Source organism: Corvus hawaiiensis, chromosome Z (assembly GCF_020740725.1).
Source record: "Corvus hawaiiensis isolate bCorHaw1 chromosome Z, bCorHaw1.pri.cur, whole genome shotgun sequence".
Taxonomy (NCBI): domain Eukaryota; kingdom Metazoa; phylum Chordata; class Aves; order Passeriformes; family Corvidae; genus Corvus; species Corvus hawaiiensis.
Genome location: NC_063255.1, coordinates 53,174,920 through 53,200,761, shown reverse-complemented (window position 1 = coordinate 53,200,761; position 25,842 = coordinate 53,174,920). Strand labels below are relative to the sequence as shown.

The 25,842-nt window shown below is 39.1% G+C and overlaps 2 protein-coding genes across 5 annotated transcripts in view; both read right to left on the bottom strand.

Annotated features, from left to right (window-relative positions):
• SMC5 (structural maintenance of chromosomes 5) overlaps positions 1-8,056 on the bottom strand; it is a 41,411-nt gene extending 33,355 nt beyond the window's left edge. The window contains exons 1-6 of the mRNA XM_048291297.1: positions 7,905-8,056; positions 6,475-6,616; positions 5,305-5,357; positions 3,026-3,188; positions 1,711-1,845; positions 952-1,092 (exon numbers count right to left, since the gene is read on the bottom strand). Of these exons, the coding sequence (XP_048147254.1) occupies positions 952-1,092; positions 1,711-1,845; positions 3,026-3,188; positions 5,305-5,357; positions 6,475-6,616; positions 7,905-8,017 (747 nt within the window). The 5' untranslated portion in view covers positions 8,018-8,056. The remainder of the gene's footprint in view (positions 1-951; positions 1,093-1,710; positions 1,846-3,025; positions 3,189-5,304; positions 5,358-6,474; positions 6,617-7,904) is intronic.
• Positions 8,057-9,129: 1,073 nt separating this feature from the next.
• MAMDC2 (MAM domain containing 2) overlaps positions 9,130-25,842 on the bottom strand; it is a 57,864-nt gene continuing 41,151 nt past the window's right edge. The window contains exons 10-15 of one of the 4 annotated variants that reach the window (XM_048292502.1): positions 15,991-16,084; positions 14,149-14,301; positions 12,591-12,850; positions 12,347-12,431; positions 11,917-12,022; positions 9,130-9,657 (exon numbers count right to left, since the gene is read on the bottom strand). In XM_048292502.1, the coding sequence (XP_048148459.1) occupies positions 11,961-12,022; positions 12,347-12,431; positions 12,591-12,850; positions 14,149-14,301; positions 15,991-16,084 (654 nt within the window). In that variant the 3' untranslated portion in view covers positions 9,130-9,657; positions 11,917-11,960. Of the gene's footprint in view, positions 9,658-11,064; positions 12,023-12,346; positions 12,432-12,590; positions 12,851-14,148; positions 14,302-15,990; positions 16,085-25,842 lie in introns of those variants that run through there. The other 3 variants (XM_048292504.1, XM_048292501.1, XM_048292505.1) reach the window with 3 other exon arrangements.

Genomic DNA, 25,842 nt, shown 5'->3' with positions numbered 1-25,842 from the left:
TGTAGCAATATAAGCCTGTGCAATAGGCCTTAACAGCAGTATGTTGACAGGATAAGAAAATACGCATGGCGGCAAAATCACGTAGAGTGGTGATTGGTACAAATGTGTTAACAAGCTTTGTAGCATTTGCTTACTGGCTTAAAGAAGTATAAAAGGCCTTGTAGAAAAAAGCTCCTACCTACCTACCTCAGCATTTTTGGATCTGCTGCAGCTGCTGCTAACCCTGACCTTTGTATTTGCTGCAGCTGCCACTGCTACTGCTTTTGCTGCTGCTACTGTAACTGCTGCCTTTGATATTAGAAATCTTGTTCGCAACATCTCTCCTGTCTCATCCTTCAATAAACATGAGACTGATTCAGCAACAGATCATCTCTGCGACATCTCTCAGTAATCCGGAGACAATCCCTGAAATCCCAACATGACCTGTCCTTTATTCTACATTCTTTCAAATTTATTTTAAAATTTCTCTGTCCAAATGCTAGTATTTTTGAGATTGGTAACTTTAATTCACTGACATGTATGTCAGGCACATTAAACCTCAACTAATAAATTAAGAGGAACTTAACCTCTAAAAAAATTAACAAAAAAAAAAAGTTGTAAAAAAAGTTACAGCTGAAGAAGCAAGTAGAGCCGGCTAGCACTTAAACCAATTGTCTCTGCACAGAATAAAAGGAATACTGCTCTTGGCCTGTCCTGCTGGCTTTCTGAGGTGTGCACTAACTACCTGAACTACTTCTGAAGCAATTTATTCAGTACAGCTGGGTATGTAAGCAAACATTACAGTTAGGCCAAGAACAGAATTTCAAGACCTAGCCTATTTGCACTGAGCAATTGTAACGATATTCAAATTACTCTGGTCACACTTCTTCTAAAGCAACTTTTGGCCTATTTCTAATTTCACTATCTTACGGAAAATGGGTTAGGCGAGAAAACACTGGAAATAAAACTTACCACCCATGGCCTTTTCCTTTCAAGCATCTCTATTAAGTCTACATGGCGCTTGCATTCATGGTATCTGTCAACATCTTGCTTGTACCGTTCAACCCTCTGTTTCATTTTCTCCAGTGAAGTGGTTTTTTCTCTGCACAAGTTCTGTAATATATATTTTCACATTTTACAGCATCTACTTTGTGAAAACTCTTCTCAGAAACTAGTCTACATGTAACCCATTACGTGTACATTAAAGCAGAAATTTAATGCTCATGGAGACATTTTAGTACAGCAGTAACTAGAGGGGAACCACCCAAAAAGATAAAAACAGGAGAACAAAGGATTACAAGAATGGCCTGTACGGCTAAGGACATTGTTCCCAAACACCGTTCCTCTTCCTTTTTGTCTGTCCCTTTGTTTTCAAGGAAGTGAGCAACACTAAAGCAATGGACCATGTTGTAATAGCCAGTGACACAGAGAAGACATAAAAGATCTGTCTAGGAAACTTGTTACCAGTCAAAAATCCCAGAGAAGAGAGGAGTACTTGGTGACAGCCATATTTTCTTTGTCTTTTGAGTCCAGACCATTTGCACACATCTTTGTACTTACAAGCATGTGAGTGTCAGAGTGAAGGAGTTCTGAGAGAAGATGAGCATTGTTTGGTAAAATCAACTTACCACGGACTTTGTAAATAAATAGCATCTTCTAATTCTGTAACATGTCAGGGTAAAATTTATTTCACTTTTCCTACATTCACTGCTCTCTAAAGTGCATTTTTACCTCCAGTTCTCTTTCCTTTTCCCTGTAATTTTTCAGTTCACAATGAAACTGGTACATTTCTGGAGAACCAATGGATTTTTCAGTGGCTTCGAGCAACTCAGTCTTACTCAGTTTTGTAAATTCTCCAACTTTGTCCTATGAAATTTAAAGAAGTTATAAAAATACAGGATTAGCTGGAACAGTGCAATACAGTAATACTGGATTTATACACTGTGGCATACTTCTCACAAGCATCACCTGACTTACAGTTCTATGCTAAATAGCTCTGGCATAGTTAATGACCATCTCATCAAGTAGCAACCAAACTTTAAGGAGCATTTGTTCCCTGCTAAAGCTAAACCCTTGCAGTATAAATATTATGACGAACTTGAAAGTTAAGCCACGTAGAAGGTATTATTAAAGCTGGCAGCCAAGGCTATTAGGAAGTATTGCTGTCGAAGGCAGAAGAACATTCAAAGCCGAGACTGACTCAAGAAGTGTGCTTGTCGTTAATACATTGGGAGAGAACAAATAAACCAGAACTATCAACACAGTAATATTGACTGAACTGACATTTATGTATTAAAGAGAAAAGGTTGTTTTAAACACAAAGTTATGTTACCATAGTATGCTGAAAGTTCTGAACAAATACTGTATGTAAGTGAAAACGAACCATCAAACACCTGGCATATTTTTGTTTCTGCAGTATTAGCTCTCTAAACTTTAATGCTTTTTTGCATGCCTTCTTGAATTCAACATTAACACCATGGCTAGGCTCTGATAAGGTTTTCTTCTACTACCATTCCTGATGATCCACATGAACTGGGAAGGAACCTGTCACAACTTTAAAGTGCAATGTGAGGCCACTTAGCTACCCGCACAGGAATCCTGACCTGCTTCAACATGGATTCAAATGCAGAAACTGCCAGTAGTATTCTTAATATTCTCTCTCCTTTAAGACTTATTTTCCATTACGATGATTTTATTCTTACATAATTCAATTCTATACATCTTTAAGCCCTATGCTCAAGAAACTGCTGACATTACTGGAAAGGCTCTATTAGCAACTGCTGCTACTTGAACACCAGGACAGGGAATATCAGTATCTTTTTCCTTTCAGAGTCAACAGGTACAAAACTGCTCAAGTAGTGAGCTTAAAAGGACACACAGCTCCTCTTTTCTTTCACCATCACACCAGCACAGCTGCCTCATCCCTCTTGTTCTTTGTACCGTCCCACTGAACTAGCAGAAGTGCTGCTCAAGCTAACCAGGAACAAAATCCTCTCAAAGCACAGTACTCCATTTGCACCCATTGTCTTTCAAAATTAATTCATACCTGAGGAAGAAACTGGCACAAATTGTCCACCTGGATGTTTAAGGCTGCAATCTGTTCTTCTACTGTTTTCAGGGTTGCTGGCTTTTTATTGATAAACCACGCTGATGCATTGCTCACCACATAAATCTCACGTGTGATAATAATATTGTCTGGTGACTTAAACCTGATTAACAGAAAGAAGTGTTTACACTTCAAGAATACCTGAGAAGTGTTACAAGTGTCAAAGGTTACCAAGTGTCAAAGTATTATTAGACTTTATAGATAGCTAAATATTTCATCTAAATTAACTGGACAGTACCATCAGATTCTCATTTTCATGATTCAGAAAAATCCAGTACTTCAGTGATGAATTAAACTCACATGGGAAACATCAAAAATATCTGCAAATCTCAACTCAGAAGTTATCTATATAAATGAGATGCTCACACTAAATGTATGAAACACTTAGGAAGTTGTTACAAATGTGAACAGTTTCTATAAAAGTGTAATTTGTGTGAGATTTACTAAGTTTTAAAATTGGTGTGAAGGAGGTGCAGTATGTCTTTGAATTGCTAGTGTACAGAAATACATCAGTAAGCTGTGCATATATATTTCATTTGAAAATAAAAATAGCGTACAGCACAAAAAATACTAATTTATTTCCATTTTCTGCTTTTAAAAACCAGTAAAGACACATTAGTTTCCAGTTAGTTTTCTAGCTCAATACCCACTTTCAAAAATTTAATCTGGTTAAAATGCAGCAGTAAGAAGTAAGAAATAGAATTTTAGTTTACCATTTTGATTTAGAAATTGTCTCTTGCCTGTTAAGCACACGGTTAAGGATGGAGAATATAGGCTTGTAGAGCGGTCATGTACCTCAGAAGACTCAAGAACAGAGGTCAATGTAAACTGAGTACACATCTGTTGCCAGTGTTTGGACTAAGCACCATAGGGATATGATCCTATTTCTTGATTACTGAATTGTTACTTCCTGCACCATCTCATTTTAATTTATCAGACTTCCTTCAAAAGACCTACAAAGCCATGCTCCTTTCTTTCATTAAATTAGCATATTTTTACTACCATAACTAGGGTATAGCTACATTCCAAGGGCCAAATTCAACAAAGGCAATACATGCATACAGAACTTCAATTTTTAACTCCTGTCAAAAAAGCAATCTTCTGCATCATTGGTCTCCCAGCCCTGATGTTGTATTTAAATATTTTTTACCAGTCAAAGGACTAAGCTACACTGCAACCATGACATGCTGGGTCTAATAAGCCATGAAATGCTAAATCTTCACAAACTGCAAGATTCTTTCCAGATTTTCAAGTAACATCAAGATACATCTACATTAAAACAATCACAACATCTACCTGAAAGACATCCCATCTCCTGAACACATTGCCTAGGCAATCTCTAAAGAAGGTCTTACTTGATCACTCCCACAACGAAAATGGACAGGACTTTTTCCAAGGCCTGCTGTCGTATTGTTTTTCCTCAACAAAATTTTCTTTTTAGAAAACCTGATCAGGATGGCCAATTGTTATCCAAATTAACACAGGTTATGAATCAGTTGACTATCTCTATTTTCAGCTTCATTCAGGCAAACAGACCAGGTTAAGGCTTATTAAAATCACCCATGCCATAGCGGCCACAAAAAAGGAAGCATGTAACACTGCCCTATGGCAGAAGCTACTAATGGAATTTTACAGTCCAAATGATTTCCAGTTGCTCTGTTTTGCAACAGCTTACCTAAGACTGCATTACATGGAACTACTCGGGTCTTTGTTTTTACCTCTTTTGTATCAGTATGTGATGTTTTCAGTGAGGATGCAGAGAAGCCCCTCATACCAGCACTATGAGTATAAGGAAGTGAAGGCAGAACAATCTGTTTTAAAACTTAAGACTTTTGTATTTTTTTTCTTCAATAAAAAGAATTCCAACCACCACATAGTGATGGCAGAACTGACTAAATTTAAATCATCAGAACCTTAAATGTAATCAAAAGCTAAACACATCATATACAACAATCATTACCCATACATTTTTTGTACATAAAGACAAGGTGAAATGCTTCAGAAAGCAAGATCAAGAGTAGCCATCACTGACTATTTCTTGTGTGATAATTATTTAAACTTAATATCCTGAAGTCCAGAGGAATTAAAAAAGGAGAAATTAAAGCACCAGCTTAAAGACAGACCTCTGTACACCAAATTTTTTTCTCACAACTTTGTGAATGACTGTGTGGGGAAGTGATCCAATTAAAAGTGCATGAGGAAACAGTTTTACTACTTACAGTTCAATTTCCACTGCGCCTTTCATGCACCCCTGCTTCACAAAGAGACCGATCTACAAAATTAATTTACAAGTTGTTACCGCAAAATAACAGTATATTTACATGTATTATTTTACAAGAAAATGCACTTGTATAATGGAGCTGCTGTAACAGCATATTTTATTGAAAACTTACAATCAAAAGAAAAATAAAGCACTAACTAAAAAGAAAGGAAGACACTATTATCCTCCACCAGCAGCATTAGAACTTCCTCCACAAGTTAACAATTTCTGGTCACCTTCAGCCATCAAAACTGAACAAATTACAATCAGCAGATCCACAGACAGGAAGAAGTTCTCACAAATTTGGGGAACAAAGGCAAGACAACTGAAAACACACTGCTGAATATCTGTACTAGAACTGCAAATTATAACAGTATGAAAATAAACCATGAAAAGTAAAGAGAAATACCAACACACGGTAATGGCCATGCAGTCAATTCCCATATTCACATTTGCTTATGACTGAGCAGCTACAAGAGAATATGGGCAATCATTTAAGAACCCAGATTCATTGCTCCAAACCTAGTCAGATAAACTGCATCCAATGAGAATATCCAAGAAAGCAAATAGCAAAACTCTGAAAATTTCAAAATATAAACTTCCTACTATAGTGACAACGCACAAGATCTTGAAAGTAAAAGGTAAAAATAGAGTAGAGCAATCCAAATTCCATTTAAATCAAAGATCAGTGCCTCCTCCATGCTTCTAGCTGAATTCTCAAGACACATAAGGAGTGTATTCTTTCTACAGGTACTATGTATTTGGGAATTTATTTTAGACTTTGTCTATTTCTCCTTTAGTTGGTACTTCTTATCAAATGTTTTTAGGCCATTAAGCAGCATTTTCCTACCCCACTGTGGATGCTTAGCCATCTTCAGATAAAACCTCTAGTCCACTCAGGCTGCACTACAATTCAGGTGTTTCCGTTTCATAATTTATACAAGACAGCAAGCAGTTAATTAAGACAACTCCCCTCTGTCTCGGGACCAGGTTACTCTTCAATTTAGACACCTTACTTTTTATAAAAGTAAAGCAAATCAAGGAGGACTATCTTTGTCCCATCCTCTGCTGGACAGTGCTCTGAATGAAATTCAGATTAATCATGAAAATCACAAAAGCTCATAGTTACCTTATCAGCTCGTGCTAGGAAAGAAGGTTTCCCAGCCAGTCCCAGGCAGATGGCACAAACAATGCTTGACTTGCCTGTGCCATTAGCACCGAGAACCACATTCAGGTTGGGCCCTGGAAATACTTCACAGACAGTGTACGTTCTGGAAAACACAGCAAGATTTTGAATTTAAAACACTGTATTACCTTTAAAAAAAAGGAACTTGCTTAGAAACACTTCATGATTTTATTAAACAGATACAATTACCTCATCTAGACTCAATCCTGAAATACAGATTTGTAAGAAAGTCACAAGAGTGAAAATTAACATTTCAGAGCAACACTGTGAAATACATATCTAACAGCCAGAGTACTCACTACAACTTTCTTTAAAATCAGTGACTATAAGGAATGAAATCCAGCAACATGATGACAATTTTTATTGAACTTACTAGGGTATCATTTTATTTTATGCATCAAAAAGAAGACTGAAAATTGATCATGCAGTAGCTTTCTTGAGTTACAATATTAGCCGGCCCTTAGTATTTGGTTTTTTTCTAACTCCATTAGATATCTTTTATCATGTGCATCCAGCATGCCTACTGCAAGAGTAACTATGGGGAAAAACCCAACCCACCCATGCAAACTCATATCAAATTAACACCCTACCTTTATAAAGAATTGTATCATTTGATGTTCTATTCCTGCATTGTGCCAAACACACAAAGGAGCTGAAATACTACCACCACCAAAGCAGGAGTACAAAGCAGTTAATGGCAACACAATATTATAAACCATGTACTTGTGGAAGAGAAGGTATCTGAACCCTTAATGAGGATTTAAACTACTCTCTTTGGAGATTCAATTAACATCTAACACGTGACCCATGCACTACACTACTGAAGGTTTTCAAGGCTGGCATGGAGCCGTAAGAAAATGGCCCGACAACTGCTGCTGGTAACCACAATACGCCCCAAAAGAATGATATTCGCAGTACATAGCTGGCAAAAACACGTGCAAAGACCAGACGCTTCATCCTAATGGGTCTCAAGGCCTGTCCCCACTGCCCTATGAGCATCTTCTGCATCTCCCCTCCTCCACTGCTTGGCAACCAGGTATCTGAGAGACAAACAGCACGCAGAGGCTGCACAGCCAACAGGAACCATCACCTCCGGGGAAGGCGGGCCGGCACCGGGGAACGCGCCCCCAGGGTAGCGACACTGCGCTGATAACGCCTGGGACTCGTAACCCACATAGCAGTGTCTCCGAGCTCCCCACTCCGAGAAAAGCAGCACTCTACAGGGAACACCGGTTCCCGCACTCCTTCCTCCAGCCCCCGCAGCCCACGGTACTCGCGGCGACCCCGCTCCGCTGTTTCGGCCCCTCTACGGCGGGGCGGATGGGGCAGGCCGCGGCCGCTCGAGGGAGGAGAAACGCCACCCGCTCACTCACAGAAAGTTCTCCATGAAGATCCTGACGATGGAGCCCAGGACGAAGGGGGACTGAGACTCACCACCCTTCACAGACTTCCAGACGGCTTTCCCCTTTTCCCGCGCCACCGCCATGTTCCCCCCTCCCAAGCCCAACGCTCTCTCCCCCTGGGGTCCGGGCCCGCTCCGCGCGCTCCGAGCCGAGGGGGCGGGACTGAGCCGTCCTGGGGCTTCTCATTGGTGAGCAGCGCGAGGCGCCGGCGCCCATTGGCTGGCGGGGAGGGGCGGGGCGTTGCAGCCGTTGTTGCTGAGGGGGCCGCGGCGCCTCCGCCCTGCGCGGGACTGGGTTGGGCTGGTGCGGAGCCCCGCGTTCCGCTGGCCGTGTGTTCCAGTTACCGCTACATTTCCTGCGTACTTTAGAACGTTATGAGCAGCTGGGCGTGTTTAGTTTGGAGAAGGCTGAGAGGGAATCTGATTCATGCATACGACTATTTCAAAGGCGGTTGCCAAGAAGATGGTGCTAGACTCTTCAGTGGTGCCCTGAGGGAGGACGAGGAGCAATGGCCATAAACTAAAGCTCAAGAGGTTCCTCCTCAACATGAGAGTAACTTTTTTACATTGAGGGTGGCAGAGCACTGGAACAGGCTTCTCCCGGAGGTTGTGGAGTCTCCCTCTCTGGAGACATTCAAACCCCACCTGGGCACATTCCTGTGTCACTTGCTGTAGGTGACCGTGCCTTGGCAGGGCTGGTTGGAATAGACGATCTCCAGAGCTCCCTTCCAACCATAACAACTCTCTAATTACGTGATTCAGGCTAATGGTCCGGGTAAATAACATTCCAGGACTGCCTGTCAGACAACAGGAGCTGGTTTGGCAGCAAAAGTTCAAGGGTGTTTCCGGTAAGCTCAAGGGGCCTAAGAACAATTCCTGGGTGGCCCAGGCTGAGGAGTGTGGCAGGGGAATGTGCCACAACAGATAGCTCCTGTTTTGTTTGAGGTGGGATGAGAGGCAGGTTTTCTCTTCTTCAAAATGTGAGAGGTAGAACAGGACTCTGTCTGTCTGTCACGTTGCAGGAGAAGCATGCTCTCTCCAGCCTTTGCCCTTAACACCACCATTCCTTCAGAGCTGTGGGTCTCCTGAGTGAGGGCAGTCACACTTGCAAGGTCTGTTCACACCCGGGTGGATAAAATGCCAAGTCTTTTAATGCTTGGTTTAGGCTGTCTTTGTGAATCTTCACGATTGTAAAGTTAGGTTTATAAATAGGTTTATTTTGGTGTGACACCATAGTCAGAGTACCATTTCATTTACTTTATACAGACAGAATAACAGTGATATCTTATGTTGTTATTCTGGATTTCTGTTGGTGTAACTGAGATCTGAATCTGGCCCTCTTTTTGAAAATTAATAAGGATAATGATAAAATGAAAACTAATGGGACAATATTTAAAGAATAAAAACAATATTAAACATGAGGACTATATTAAACAGGACAGTAAAAGGACTTTCCACTGATCTCAGGACAACTTGAGTTCCACTCCACCACAAAGCTACATTTACAGCAATCAAATACAAGCCCATTATTGCTTTGGGTGTTACAGCTGCTTTTCAGGTTTCTTTTTCATTTCCATTTTACAGATTGTGACACAACTGGGATCGAAGCAATTACTTGTAAGTTCTTCAGTAGCTTTTGAACAAATTTTCAGGCATTAAACAGGCCTGGTATGGCAAGTCTCATTAGAACTCTTCTTTGCCCTGCTGTGGTCCTGGTACAGCTACTGCAGCAGTGAAGAAAAGAAAAAACAGTAAATAAAGATGGATCCAGGACAGAAATTAATTGCATGTCCCATTTGGACAGAGCTGATAGAACTTTTTTTTTTTTTTTTTTTTAAATCTCACCATAAAACTGAAGTTTGCCAGCAGAGAAATCTTAATGCGCCTTACCCAGTTTTCAAATGTTTTGTAGCCATTCTTTCATTGGTCTGTGAATTTCCTACTCTATAAACTGATATTCAGCAGACACTGAAGTAAATGAAGCCACCTTTCAAATTCTCCCTCTGTTCTTTAATTCCTACAGCAAAAATGAGTGGAAAAGTGATGTTCCCTACTTAAGGCAGAATTTAAGGGGTTTTTTGTTGGTTTTGGTTTTTGGTGTTTTGGTTTTGGTTTGTGTGGGTGGGTGGGTGCGTTCTTCTTTTCTTCCTTTTTTTTTGTTTGTTGTTTGTTTCAGGTTTTTTTTTTCTTTTCTCTCACCCCCTCCTCCCTTCCCCCCCCCAGTCAGGATAATGCCTCACATCTTGTGGATCAATACTTCCCTCAATGATATTGATAAATTCACTGTAGCACTGAGGTCCCTAGAAAACACTCAGTGGAATGCAGGTTAGAGTCCTTCACTTATGTTTTTATTCTATCAGCCTAAATCTGATTACTATGATGGAGTGAAGTAGATTTGCATAAATCTTTAGATATAGGAGCCTAACAGTTGTACTTCATGCTTCATTTAATTTACATACGGAGAACCACCAAGCCTGATTATTTTAACCACCTCATCTTCACTTGCTTTCTGCTTAGACAATTTGAGATGAATATTGATATCAATGCATGCACTTTATAGAACACTGTAAAATTGTTTTGATTCATAGGAAACATGTCCACTATTTCTGTTTGCTTTCATTTTTGAATAATAGCAAGAGTGATGTGTTCATAAGCAGCTGACTAGGGAGACTGTAAGTAAGGATAGGCAGATAAGGTATCAATTCCTTTTGGCTCTTTCTCAGTCTTTAGGAAACCATAAACGGCTTCAATCTGTGTGGTTAAATAAATACATGAGTAATGAATGTATTGCATTGAACAATCTCTTCAATTGTTTCTGTCACCAAAATGAAAATTTACTAAAGAGTCAAGGGCCTAGATCATCCCAGGTGCTGTTGATCCTTATAAGCTGTTAGGAAAAGCATAAGCTCAGTTCTGAAAGGAGCACAATATGGTGGCTGTAAGAATAATTTCTGCCACTCGGTACACAGCTTCTTGCAGCAGTTTAGATTGCTTTCTGTTAGCTTTCTTAGGTGATGTGACCCATACATTTCATTCTCTTCATGTTTAAAATAATGAATTCAGGCTTCTTTGTTAGGTCAGCTCTTTCTCCTTACACTGATTAGTATGAAATCTAGAGCAGAGCAATAAGATGGTACTCAAAAGTTACATTTTATTAGGAATTTATAGTAATTTCAAAAAAAGAAAACCCTTACACACAAATACATAAAATCTTTAAAAATAACAAGATGTGTGAATTCAGTTTCCTATTGATACAAATGCAAGACATCTGTGGTTGGGCAAGTGTAAGTGCATTCTTTGTGAGTATACAAACTTATTTACTAAAAAGACAAACAACAAGACTTTAATCCCAGAAAACATATGGCTTTAAAGTGTTTCATTTCATATAATTCCACAGGCCAGCATCTTATGCTGAATGATACTGAACACTAGAATTGAGTTTGTTACTGAAAAATATATTTGTCATAGTAAAATAATACACTCTCACAAAAAATTGCCAGCAGAGTATTAAGTTTCCCAGAGAGATTTGTCATTGTGAATAATTGCACTTAACCTGTAGGATAATACTAGTAGCTAACACTATTTTCTTTGTTATTTCAAAACATTTATAATTTTCTTAACAAAGATCCATTCTATCCCCAATACAAAACATTCACTGAATGCAGATTTAAGATAACACAATATTGGACTTCAATTGTGCAACTTGAATTTCCTCTTTTTACTTATATACCAGAAATGTTAAAAAAATTAAAAATGAATGATCTATGCAAAATGGGAAGCCTTTATGTAATAACTGATACCTCATGCAAAAGAGGAAATAGTATCAAAAAATTATGATCTAAGAAGCCCTGAGTCAATAATTTCATTGAAAAGGCGAGGAACATGAGTGCTCTGAGTTCTTCCTACGTATTGGTGTGTATTCAAACCAGTCCAGTATTTACTTAAAGCATATTTTAAAATAGGCAGTTTGTGCAGTTTCTTACATACAATTCTTCTATTCTGCTTCATTCCTTTCAGCAGACTGTATTTAATACTCAATTTCATTTAAGCTGTCAGGATAGCCTGATGAGAATTGAATTTCTTCCACTTCTGGAATATAAAGAGTGAAGAAATACTGTAATTATTGGTATTTTTGTCATACATAAGAATACTTACAGCAGAATGTAATTAACGTGCTGGATTTAAATGGGACTGTCGTGTTTTTTAGAAAGGGTTACAGCCACGTTACTAGCTGAGATGCTGAGGATAATCTCACATCCTATTAGAGAGTAAAAGTTCTGCATTAACCCAGCAGCCTGATACTAAATTCAAATCCATTAAATGGGGGACTCAAGGGAAGAAGTATCATCCACTTAATTACAAACAAGCACTGTGAATTGCCAGGTGTCTCTTACAAAGTATGTTGAAACTTACCCAAACAGGGTCCTGCCTGGAACAGAATATCATCAATAGCAGTGTCACTTCTTATTGACACACCACGGATTGCCTCAAAAATTATCTGTAAATGTAAGACACAACTTCTCATGAATCCCACCAGTGGAAGGACTGAAAAAAATAATAGCCATGCAACCTATTCAAGGGATACCCTCTCCTCCCTTCCCCTCCCCTAGTCCACTTCAGTATTCCAGTTTGAGTGTTTCTTGCTTGTTTTTCTTACCTTGTAGTTTGTATCACTTTCATATTCTATCAGTCCCCTTAGCCATGAGATGCTTTGTTCCCCTGTCCTCCTCCACAGAGGAATCTCTTCTTCATCCCCTTCCTTTTTTAGATAAACACTTAATAATCCGGTCCCAGCTCCATACATATGATAGAAAAATGTCAGGCACTGTTTTCCAGATGTTCCTCTGAGTGATCTTGAAACCAGGTATGCTCTCTGTCCATAGACCATGTTAGATGCCTCTATATACATGTAGTATCCTTAAAAAGATATACAAGTAAATATTAGCAAAGTAGGATACATTATGTTGGGATATATTATGGACCTGCAGCCGTAGATAATCTACATTGCTTTGTGAGCCTCAGAAAATAGGACTCCTGAGTATCACAAGAGACTCTCAAGCATCCACTGGCGGCATTCTGCCTTTCTCACTTATCCTTGGGAATTCCCTGTCCCTCTGAAGGGAATCTCACCCCCAGGACTTGTGGTGACAGACAGGCAGATAACACAACAAAAAGGGAGCATTGGGACTGCATGAAGAGTTGCCGCATTATCTGAGTTCACCGTATGCTGGCAGAGCATACATCTCAGAACAGCTGCCTTATGCAGCAGATGTCATGTGGGGATGCTCCTCAGTCTTCTGACGCACCTCAGTTTGCTCCAGCTGGTGATAATTGAATGATGGAATGAGGGGCATATGAATTTGCCTTCTACCAATTAATGGCTTGAACCCTTAAAAACTTGGTTATATCTGTTGAAACGCGCAGCCACAGAAAAGAATACAAAACCATAGTTGCTCTTACACCAGGAATTGCACTCTGATAGAGATTGATTCACTGGAATTCTGAGACAGCTGCATGTACATCTGAGGGTACACTTTAGGCAGTGGTCGGTGGTGATGCAGTTTTCTGCGTTCTCATGCTAATAGATAATACCTGCCTAAATACTTGAATTTACACTGGTGAGCTTGTAGAGCAGATTTTCAAGACAAAGGGCTTGTGGAATCTCTTTTATTCTTCATGTTTTCTTTTGAAACCAAAGGTGCTCATGCAGAAGAGATCCCAACCACTTGCACAGCTTGCTGCTAAGAGATGAACTAAGGAATAATCATTGTCACAGACCAGGCTTAAAAGGCTCTCAGTTCTAAAGTCAAGCTCATCAGCCTCACATCTCAGACTACTTAGTGATCCACATAAACTGAAAATAGGTCTAAAATCAGTTTCATGGAATATTCACATAAGCTGGGAGTTTGGAAGGAGCTTTTTCTGTGGCATCTGGAGAGTCATCCTCTTCTTTTATCTCCCAAGGAAAAGGCTACTTTGGGACATGACAACCAAATTATCTATATGGCCTGCAGATAATTCAGATTAAATGTCACATTCTCAAAATCACTCATGAGTCCCTGTGGAATGTGCTTACTTCATTTGATTAGTAACTTTTCTGAAAAGAAGAGTAAAAACTTTCTCTATCTTCTGGGTTATCATTTAAAATATTTAATTAGTATTTTTTATTAACTGTCAATCTCTGTTCTGAAAGTTCAATGTGGAACTTAACTCACCTACCCCAGTAGTGTGGTCTCCTTTCGGTCCAGTGTAAGAAGTGGGAGTTGGACCCCTCTTCCTGTGCCAGCTCCCACCACCTCTCTTCTTCTGGGTAAACACACATTCATCTTTTTCAAAAGTGCATTCTCCAGGACTGGGCAGCAATAAATCTGTAAGGAGAGGACATGGCTTAAAACTTCAAATACATTAGACTGATATATGGTAAGACTACACAAGTAACGTATTGTGTTTCCTCACCTGCTGATGTCAATTATAGCTACCTAGCAATGCTTACAATAGCCACAAGGTTATTATACAAGCTACCTTCAAACTGTCATATTAAATTAAATTTCATTTTCTTCACATCTTTGGGAAAATCTGTGCCCTGGTCTAGCTCAGTGACATGTACTAGGATTATTTAAAACAGTTTATTATTCTTCACAATAATGGTTTGGACCAGATGATCTTACAAGGTATTTTGGTATTAATGGTTGGACTCAGTGATCTTAGAGGTCTTTTCTAACCTTAGCAGTTTTATGATTCTGTAACAGGCTCTGTTACAGAATTGCCAGTGTAATTTTCTTCACTGCTTTGGCACCCCAAGCAGATTAATAAGTTCCAGCATAATAAATGCACCTTGTCAAAGACTGGAGTTTCTGTGATCTGAAATCAAATGCCACATTTAGCTCTCCACTGTTCCCTTGGCACCAGATTCTACTGCAGCCTACAACAGACCACAGAGCTGCAATTACTAGAGTATTTTCATTATTTCAATTCTATTAGATCATACAAAAGGTGATATAATTCAGGTGCATGCCAGGAGGCTTCTGTCAGGTCTTCTGCTGTAATCTGAATTTGTCATTCAGAAGTAGATACTCTGAGCTGCCTTTGCCTTTTGAAGAGAAGGTAACCTTGATACCTCTGGGGCATTTTTCAGGCATTTGTTTTGCTGCCATCAGAGACAAGCCATGGCATGACTACACACCCAGACCCAGTTCTGCACCTTTGGTTCCTTTTCCAGTTACTTACGAATTACAGCAAGGCAAGACAACTGTTGGAAATACTTTAGAAAAATGGCATCTTGTTTTGTACATGTGACTTCTCTTTGGTTTATGAGCCTGAATGCATGAAATCCAATCTAAAGAGGTCATGAAAAAGCTATTAGGACCATTGGAAAGGCATGGCTTTATTCCAAAGAAGAATGGGACTGCAGATTGTGCCTGCCTCATGAGAATATTTTCTAAATTAGGATACAATTGTTGTATTGTCAAACCTCAAAAAGCCACAGAAGAGGGAGTTTGGTGAGTTCAGAGAGGTTAGCCTGTGCATGTCAGAGGGTAAAGTCTTGCTGAAAACCACTCAGTTCCTCCTACTACAGAGGAAGTCTTGGCCTGCTCTTCCCTGTCTTCATTAAAGAACTGCAGCTCAGGTAAGGCTGTGTCTTGGCCTTGCACAACTGTACTTCAGGACTAAAAAAAATAATGCTGTGTTTTGAAAAATACTGCTTTTGGGTCCTTTCCTGGCTTCTTAAATATCATTTGAAAACTACTTTTCACTCAGTTGGATTGTGGGTTTATTTTAAATTTTAATGCCCTCAAAGGGCCATTCACCTGTATACAACTGCTCTGGAGTCACTGAAATTTATTAGGAGCTAGCTAATACCCAAAAACTGGTCCTCGCTGGATGTTTGCTACTTTGCAAAAATAAGATTTATGCAATACTTACTGGGAAAAAAGAAAAGACAAGAAACCACAATGGGATGAAGGCAGCTGTAGGATAGGCTTGGAAAATGAAGGTGTATGATGAACTCTTACTCAAAAGGAGAGCAGCTGTTGGATGACAAATACACGTGGCCTTACCAGCAGCCTGGCAGCTTCCCAGGCTCAATGATACATCATCCAGTGCCACAAGTCCACAGTCCCAGAAGCTTTTACACCAGCTGACAAAGACAACCTGCAATACAGGAAGGAAATTTCAGACACAGAACCTGGTACTGTTAAGAGTCTGAAATTTTGGTGTTTTTTCTAAATGCACAAACAATTTTGAAATCTACAGAACAGGAATAATGAATCTGCTTCGTCTTGGTACATTCTGCCAATGTCGATTCCAGTGGGGACTAAATGTATGTTTTCAATCAACAGAAAATATTTTCTCACTTTTATAGGCAAATTACATATGTCTGTATGTAATTCCCATTTTACTAGAGTATTTTTTTGTCTATGAGAAAACATGACTCGCTGAGGTTGTTGTGGTTTTTTCTTGTGCAATACCCAACATGAACAGCTCAAATATCCTCAGCTATCTTATCCTGAAAACCAGGAGGTTTTATCCATGGAAAAATAAATTTGAAAGAGTAATTCAGAGTGATGAGCAAGAGAAATGGCTGTGCAAAGAATAATAGAGATGAACTGAAACTACTGCACAAAATGGGATTATTCATAAATTACTCAATGCCATAATACCATAGAGCAGGACGCTGGAAATGCTAAGCATAATTCACAGTATTCATCTGAGTTCATGAAGATTAATAAAAACATCCCAGATCTTTGATTTGAGTAAACATTAATTCTGCCATGAAAAATACATGTCACTCATGAGGTAACAAAATAAAATGTCAAGAAACTGTAAGAGTCCCAGCTGCCGTTCTGCCAAGATTGACACCAATCTGTTGGAAATATAGAAGACACATTAAGGTTTATTTTGTAAAAACAATGCTGGTGGTTTTCTTGGCCTAACTACTCCAAACCATCTGTCTGACCACTAGGGTTATGACCATAATTTGGGAGGAGCTTTTCAAAACAATTCCTTTGTGTTGAGGTCTATGCTAGTGATTGGAGATGGAATAGTGTCACTTCTAACCATTTAATATTCTGGACAACACCTCAGTTACATATTTGAGGTTAAATGCTGACTGACAAGTTTCATGTGGATACAAAAACGCTTTTAAAAGTTGTTAGAGCATTATTTAGTATGTTGTCTTCTAGTAGGCTTGGTAATATCTTTGATATGGTACCTACATGGTATTTTGCCAGTTTGCTTTGCTGTATAGTATTTATTAACCCATTTGCTTATAAAACAGCCTGGAACGTGACTACACCAAAAACCTTGAAGCATGTATGCATTATGCTGCCCAGCATGCAGCAATTTTTGAAACTCTTCCATTCAGTCTTGGTTATTACTGATTATCTGTCTTATAAACTAGTACTGGTATGGACTTGAGGAGTGCCCCTGCACAGAATGCACAGCTGCTCAGTGTATAGTGGCCTAAACCACACACCTTTCCCCCCCCCCCCCCCCCCCACTGTAGGGCTGTATCTCAGCCTCAAGGTTTAACAGGACAAAAATTGTTTCATACTTTGTAAGTTCATTGTCAGGACACAGGGGCAATCTTTTAAAAACAGTAGCATTTCTTGGAAAAATGCATAAAATAAGTGTAAAGTAAGATACTAACGTTGAGTGAATATCATTCACCAGAATTTAAATAAATGCATTCTGGTGAACATATGTAATAAACTAAAGACATATTATAGCCCTAAATCCATGAATCTTCAGAAAACCACACATGTAAGGGTGAAGTCAGTCCTCATTTGTGAAACAACATTTCCACACTGTGGTATCATGTTTTAAGCAATGCCTTTGTATTGACATCATTGGGAGCAGGATTAAGTTCTTTATTCTTAGATTGCAGTAATTTGTTCCATACAAGGTATATAACTACCCATTGGATCCTGCAGAAAGTCCTCCATTTCAAAAACATCACAACAATAACTGTGGTCTCTCAAAGGTCATTGAACCAGTAATCTTTGTACAACCAAAGGATTGATCTGCTTCAGTGACACTTGTAAATTTGTTCAGCTTTGCCATCTCTAGTTTAAGCTTCACTAACTTTCCACTTGATTTTTGTGGTGTTGAGTGACACACTGCCATGAGCAGACTTTGTGATTTCACAGGGATGGAGTGTGGGAGCTTCTGCTTGGGAATGCGGAGTTTTCAGTTTTGGCTATAGTGAATGTACTAAAATTGTTACAGTCCCCTCAACTTAATTTTGTTGTTACATTCTTGATTTAGTTTTAGGCAATGGACTAGAACATTTTGGTTCACAGGTCAAATTTATTCACTCTTCTTCTGTTTCAGATATCCTTTTCTGTCATAAAGTGAAGTATTTGAGTATTTGAACTTTACCTACCAAAATTGTATCAACTTGGATTTACTCAACAACTGATTTTCACCCTTAGTCAGATCTCTGAATCCTTCCTACAGTCTCAATAGAACTAATTTCATGGTGCTTTGCATTTGTTCTTGTTTTGAATTAAAATATTTGCTAGGTCAATTTTTCCAAAATAAAATTTTATTACTTTATTTCATGCGTTGGAGAAGAGAATAGGGGATTCTTTGTGCTCAGCTTTTTTTGTCATAAAGCATGGCAGATGAACAACATACTGATAGTTTCAAGCTAGGTAACAGATATTCCTAGACTTGTATCCTATTTTGGAGGCTAAGCTAAAACCTTATCCAGTGCAGGCAGTTGTTGCCTGTATTACTGAAAAATAAAACACATCTCTCACGTCTCTCTTTGTTCCAATAACAGGACACAGCTAGGGCACCAGTTTCCTTCCAAACCATTGCCCCAGTTTATGGAAGCTGGTTTGTTTATTTTGCAGTGCTTAATCAATGGCCCTGGCCTTCAGTCTCAAAGTACCAATAATCCTTTCTTAGCACTTTCCTGGATGATATCAGGATGAGGAGTGCCAGATGAGAACAGCTGGTCGAGCAAGCTTCTGCCAAGACACCATGTTGGGTTGTGCTGCAGATACTGGGTGAAGTAGAAGGGACTTCTCATCCTTAGCACTCTGCAACTCTACAAGCAGAATGTGGGTTAAAACTCACACGCGTATGAAGTTATTCTGCTTTTAGAGGAGAAGAAGTAGGAGGACATGCATTAAGGTACCCCCAGTGTAAGGAAGGACTAATGGGGAAGCTTGTTATAGGAGGTTTGGACTGAGAACAGGAGAAAAGGAGAGAAGACTCTCTTGAATCCCTTTATGTTCTGTGTATTTTCCTTCCTCCTTGTTTATCCCAGAAAGTATACACCTTGCTCAATTAGAGAGCCAGATCAGCCAAACAGAAGAAAAACACTAAAATGGCCCAATCTGGTGACTTAAAAGCAAGCTGTGCCTCTGCAGCAAGGTAATTTATCTTATTCCACCCTAATGAATATTCCTAGATTTAAACGACACACTGTAAACTGTAAATCTGTGTAGACACAAAACTCAGTATGTCAATTAGACACATTTAAAGTTCAATTTCCTAAAGAAGGACAGTTATAGTGGAGTTCGAGGTGTTTTCTTCTGAGAAGCTACTGTTGTAACTTCCTCAAAGTGACACAAAACTCAGTATTATAAAATCAAAAAATAATTTGAACACTAGAAACAGAAGTGTGACCTGACACTAAGTGCAGTCAAGATGTTTTCACAAGACAGGGAGTCTGACTTTTCAGTCAGTTATGCAAATAAACAGCCATAGAAGCATGTAAGCCAGGGACTGACCACCAGCACCGGGGATGGGAAAACCATTCTGACTGTCTCACAGCTGTTCAATACAGATGTTATAAGCGTAGACCAAATTACTCATAACCAGCTTAATTAAACTAGATTTTAAGTGGCTTGTATCTCTTTGGCTTAAACAGTCAGAAATGCATTTATCAAGAACACAAGTAAGATACTAAGCCAAAATTAGAATATCTGCAAGCTTCTGTCATTTAAAATAAATTGATTTAAAATGGCACTCACTAGGCAAGTTCAGTTTCTTGCCATGTAAATACAACAAGCTTCTGTGGGAAAAATAATATAATATGGAAGCTTCTACATAAATAATTGGATAACACTGTGTTGGGGTCTCCTCCCCCTGCCATGGAGCCCTGGGAGAGGGCCCTGGGGGGAGACACGGGGTTTCCCTGCCCCTGCTCAGCCTCGTTCCCCATTGGTTGGTTTGTGTTCCCTGCGCGGGCAGAAGGACCCTCGGGTCCCGTGACTGTGGCAGTTCCCCGGGAGATCCCGGCCGTGCGGCTGGAGAAATAAACATCTCTGAAACATCTACCAAGAATCTGTCCATATAGATTTCTTTTCCACGGGCCTCGTTGTCTGATACACATGTTGCAGTATCCCCGCTGTAACAACATTGGTAATAAGCTTGTGACAGTTGAACAAATATTTTTGAAAACCTTTCCTGTCCAAGGGCAGAAACACGCAATTAAAGAGAAATATAAAGCTAACAGAATAACCTAGTGCCACAGGCTGTTTATCCTACATCTCTTTTTGCTGGATTGCCCAGCCTTGTAGAGAACACTGCCTGCACACAAATGTATACAGGACACTGATATTCTCATCTGTCCCCCACCACCCTCCTAGATTTCCACAAATCTACTGTAAGGGCTCTATCCTCATTCCAGTCAAACAGCTTCCTTGGCTCTTTTTATGAGAGGGAAAGGTTCTTGCCTATAGACCAAAGAATCTTGTCAGATGAGGTAGCAGTGTAGTATCATAATACTGAGTGCCCAGAACAGAAACTGAGCAAAAAAAGGAAAGTGTCCATTAAGTATCACAGATACCAAAAGGAGATATGTAGTATTTCATGCAACATATTACCTTGCTTAGCTACTGTGGAGATGCAAGCTACTTCGGCACTGCTTCCTAAACTGAGTAACTAATTCAGTTTCCAGTATGCTGTTTCCATAACTGTATATTGAGCACCACAGGAACTAAGGTTCACACTCTGCAAGCACTACTCTACTGTTTCCAAGCCCTACCATTCTTATTTTAGACAGGCATTTCTGGTGACTGTTCTTCAGGAAGTTTCTTATATTAGAAGTAAGAGAAGGAAGGACAGAAGGACTGTTCTATAAAACTGCAGCTCATTCCAGCCTCTTTAGGGTAGATACCTTATTGTGGGAAGACCAATAAAGGTTTTGTTGGAACAATACCAAAAATCACTTTTATTTGACACAAGTGTGAGTTTTTCAAAGGAGGAGGAGGAGGAGGAGGTGAAGATGAGGATGTCTACCCTCCTCCAGTTGGCACCTGACTGGAGAACTGTGTTTTTCATACTGGTGACTTGATCACAGGGATCTAGGACTTCATCTTTATCCGAGATTAATTTAGTCATTTACCTATGACTTTGGTGGACAAGCAGGAAACACAGATTTCTCAGAACCAAAGAGAAATGTTAGAGTAATTTAACATTAAGCATCACCACAGTGATGATCTGAGAAGAAAGGTCCAAAGACACTCAGATCAAGTGTTAGGAAGGCAGCGGGGTGATAATAGATACTTAGGGAAAACAGTACAAAAAACAGACCAGCCCTAAAGCTTTTATAGTATGTCCAACCCAAAAAAAGCTGAAGAACTTGCTGAACTGGAGGTCACAACTGAACCACTGTGTTTACAGTCACTGTGAAGTCTATTTTCCATGAATTTGTTGAATCCTTCTAAAAATGTATGTATACTATTGGTCTCCACAGCATCCTGCAGCACAGTTTCTCGGTGTTTAGTTTTTCTGAGAAAGTCCTCTTTTCTTTGTTTTAAAACATGTAAATATTCAAGTACAACACTCAGTCACTTGATTTTCCTTTCTTACAATTGCAACTAAAATTAGTTACAGAGGATGAGTGAAAGCAAGCAGATGAACTCAAGTAAAGAGAGTGAGGAAAAAAACATCAAAGAGGAAGAAAAGAATACTTCAGGAATGAAAATGCAAAAATGCAGCCACAGCTACTCTGATGAAATAGGATGGACTGTTACACTGGTGACCTTTCTGAGGATTTGATTATGAACTCTTTGGAAAGTATCAAGCACTACATTATACATTGCAAAAGCTTGCATGGTGGATAAAGAATGCAAGATGTTTACTTTCAAAAACCTGAGCTTCAGAATGGTAACCCAAATCCAGCAGAAATGAGTAGAACTGATATAAGCAGAACCAATTGAAGTCAAACCTTCATTTTAATCTAGGCATTTGGACTTCATTGTGAAGTTGCACAAAAGAAATGTCTTTTCATGGTGGTGTTTACCCACATACACACACACACATTATTAAAATGTAGATTCTTGCTTCACATTTCATGTGAGCTTCTCAAGGATGCAAATGGTATGTATAATTTTCTTTCAGTTAGCTCTTATATTTTCCTGAGACATATTGGCATGGAAGATCAATTTCAGTATATTCAATCAAATGAAAATAATCTACGTATTTCAGATTTAGGTTGTCATACTGCCCTTCTAGAGGCTTATACAATAAACCATGAAGGGTTTAAGTGATTATAAAAAATATTAGAATTTTTTTTTCCATTTCTTCCTTCTCACACTTATTCCCTGGGTACAGTATAAATCAGTATACACTGTATGTATATAGGATCATAGGTACTCACATCAACTAGAAGAGACAGTGCTGCAAGTACCAATTGAGAAATCAGGACTTTAAATCTCCTGCCTTCTCACTAGCATCATCAACATAAGTATTTGCAGTATGTGCACACACACACACATATACATACACACACACACACACACACGTACGTACGTATGTATGTATGTATGTATTTATAGACATTTATGACTTGCTTAACTGGATCATACCTACCTAGCCTTTACAGCATTTTATTTTCAAAGTGTCATGTTAAAGCCAGCTGGCCAGCTTCACATTTCCTGCTTACAGAGCTCAAGCCATCAACTCATGCCAGACTGCAGTTAGCTAATTCAAAAAGAACTTGCAAAAACCATTACAGAAGCCAAGAGATGAAAATCTGCATCTTTTTATTGTCCCGATGCAAAAAAAATATGCTACCAAAATGAAAACTTAGATGGATTTTAAAAAATTACATTTTATATTGTTTTCAAAGCTTTGGGAGTAGTATTTGTAGTAGAAGAAAGATGAAGGATGTGGGTAATCAGTTACTTTAGAGCACTTATTCTCTGGCTCAAAAATCATTATGACCTTCAGGACACATGACTGTGTCGCTGACTTGACTGGCTGCCAAGGAACTGCCAGGAGACTGTTTACTGTTTCTACAGGTGCTGACCCAATCCAAAAGTCACACCTGGTAACCAAGAAGCTTCTCAGCCAAACTACTGTGCATGCCTACAACTTCTTGCCATCCAAGTCTACATATCATGCATCTCAGAAAACAATAAAATAGGCACATTGGTCACTACATCTGTATTAGAGGAAAGGTGGCAGCCCTATCTTATTTTGAGACCACCTCTCTTCACTAAAAGACCGTTTTTCACTTGCTTATAACATTGCCAAGACACAATGATTTCAGCTCAGATTTTCCTTGCTACAGCCTTTTTTGGAAGATTTAATCCAAAACAGTTCCATCATTTCCGAGAACAAGGCTAGGAAAAAAGGGTTTATTTTGCCCCTGTTAAGCAAAAAAAAAAAAAAAAATCTGTGAAAAGCTTGAGCATTCCTAGGCTTTGGAGTAGGAGCAGAAAAGTGTCAGAGTCTGGTCTTTATGCCAGTACTACACTTTCTGTCAAGTCATTAGTTTTTGAAAAACTGAAGTTTGTAAGAAATGGGACAAGCAGGGCAAACAGAGTGGGACATGAGTAGTATTACAGGGAAAAAAATTTGGACTGTCCAGAGCTGGGAGTAAGATGAGGATTGGGGTGGGAGGTAGAGGGGTGGATTGTTGCCTATGGGACAGGTTAAATAAAATAAAGATGCCTCAGTGAGGATACAAGAGACACAAGGACAGGTTGCAGGAGACTGGACAAGAGAAGCCAAGCTTCTGTCATGTTTCTCAGTCCTGTCTCCCTCTGGAGCCTGAAGTGTAATCCCTGACTTGCTGGTTCCCACCACTCCTTTCTATCAACCAAAACATGCTCTGGTGAACCTCCACTGCTGCCCCACATTGAAATGAGAGTTTCTTGCCAGCTATTTCACTGGGTGCTAGGCAGACACATCTTCACGGATAACTAACCTGAGTGTTTACACAGTGCCACATAGTAGTACTTCATTTCCTTCTGTTGGCTTAGAAAAGAAGAAACAAAATAAAGCATAAAAGGACTTTTAAAAGTATTAAGTTTGAAGAGCTGCGCATGAGATTGCAAGGAAAAGCCAGAATCAAGTTCACTATGCAACTTCATTCAAGCCTACTTCTGAATATTACAAGCAGACAGCCTGTAACTACACTAGGTTTTCACCCTCTGCCTTAAGCAGACATGCTTAAACTTTGGCAATATTTGTCTTTTTTATGCTACCTTTCCATCTGTAAACATATATTGTACTTTTCCATATTAACATGTTTCAGAACTTCACCAATTTTCTTCTATTTGTCTAAGGAAGACTTTATAAACTGAACCCCCTGCCAAATACATAGTTATTTAGCTAAGGGGTGCCTTAATTATGGTATGCTGAACACATGCTGACTTCTGTAAAGCACAGTAAATCTCATATTTTGTGATATTTGAGGAATGCCTCCACAACAGAAACATTTTGCAACTTGTTTCCACAGGAAGAAGACTTTCACAAGACCTGAAGCACCCAGTAAAGGTTTTTGAGAATTGCCAGAGGCCAATAAACCATGCTGCAGAGCATGGTGTTTCTCCCCCTCCTACACATCTTCAGGCTCAAAAGCAGCGAAGTAAGCTTCTTCACAACTGTTTTAAATATACTGACTTCTAGGGAAACAAAAATTGTTCTTCACAAATTTCATGCTGGAAATGTCTGATGCTAAAAAACCTGCCACTTCCAAGGCTGTCAACTAGTTTTAACAGTCATACTTAGATGTCATCACTACTCACACAGTTGATTATGATACATAAGCTACTAAACCTTTCCAATAAGAAATACCTAAACAGGAGATGACAAAAGTAAATTATAAGTTTGCCATTTTAACTTTTCCACAAATATCTTGGGATGATAATATGAGAAACCTTTCTAGTATGCACTTGCTGGGCATAATAAAATTCTTTTTTTATTCTCTAACAGTTGAAAGGGAATTATAAATTCTGTTACGTTTTATGCATAAAGTAAATAAAAATCTCATTGAAGCTTTAAGGTATCAGGTATCTGACAGAAAACACTAGTCAACAAGTAGGACTGAAATTTTAAATATAAATTTGCCTCAACACAGTTAGGCAGCTGGGTTTTGGTGAACTTTTATGCTCAGTAACTACTGTTATTTCAAAAACTAATTTGTAGTGGACAAAATGCTTAAGATGTTTGTCTTTAATTTAGCAAGAGTTAGTTGCAAGACAAGCTTCCATTCATATGTTCATCATATTATCACACTCTGGTCAACATGTAGTGATCTGTCTGGTCCTCCTTAGATGACCTGCTGATAGTGAAAGTCTGTTACAGAAATCAGGATCACTACAGAAGTAGCACTTACAGAAACACGTGTAAAAGTCAGTCTTTGTAAAAAGAGTGGAAATGAGGAACTACAATGGCTTAAGGACTTAGTCAGGAGGTGATGTCAAATACCAATGTGTTATTAACTTGCTGAGATAATATAATGACCTCTCAAACGTGGCATTGCAAATTCTTCAAGCCCATTGCTCTCATTTACACTGATTTCTGGTTTCATATTGTAGCCCAGCAGTTAAGTTTAGGGAAGTAGGATCAACTCCGCATTTTGACCAGAACTTAACCAGTGCTTTTTTGATTAATTAAAATCTCTAATTGAGTATGAGGATGATGTGACTCACATAGCA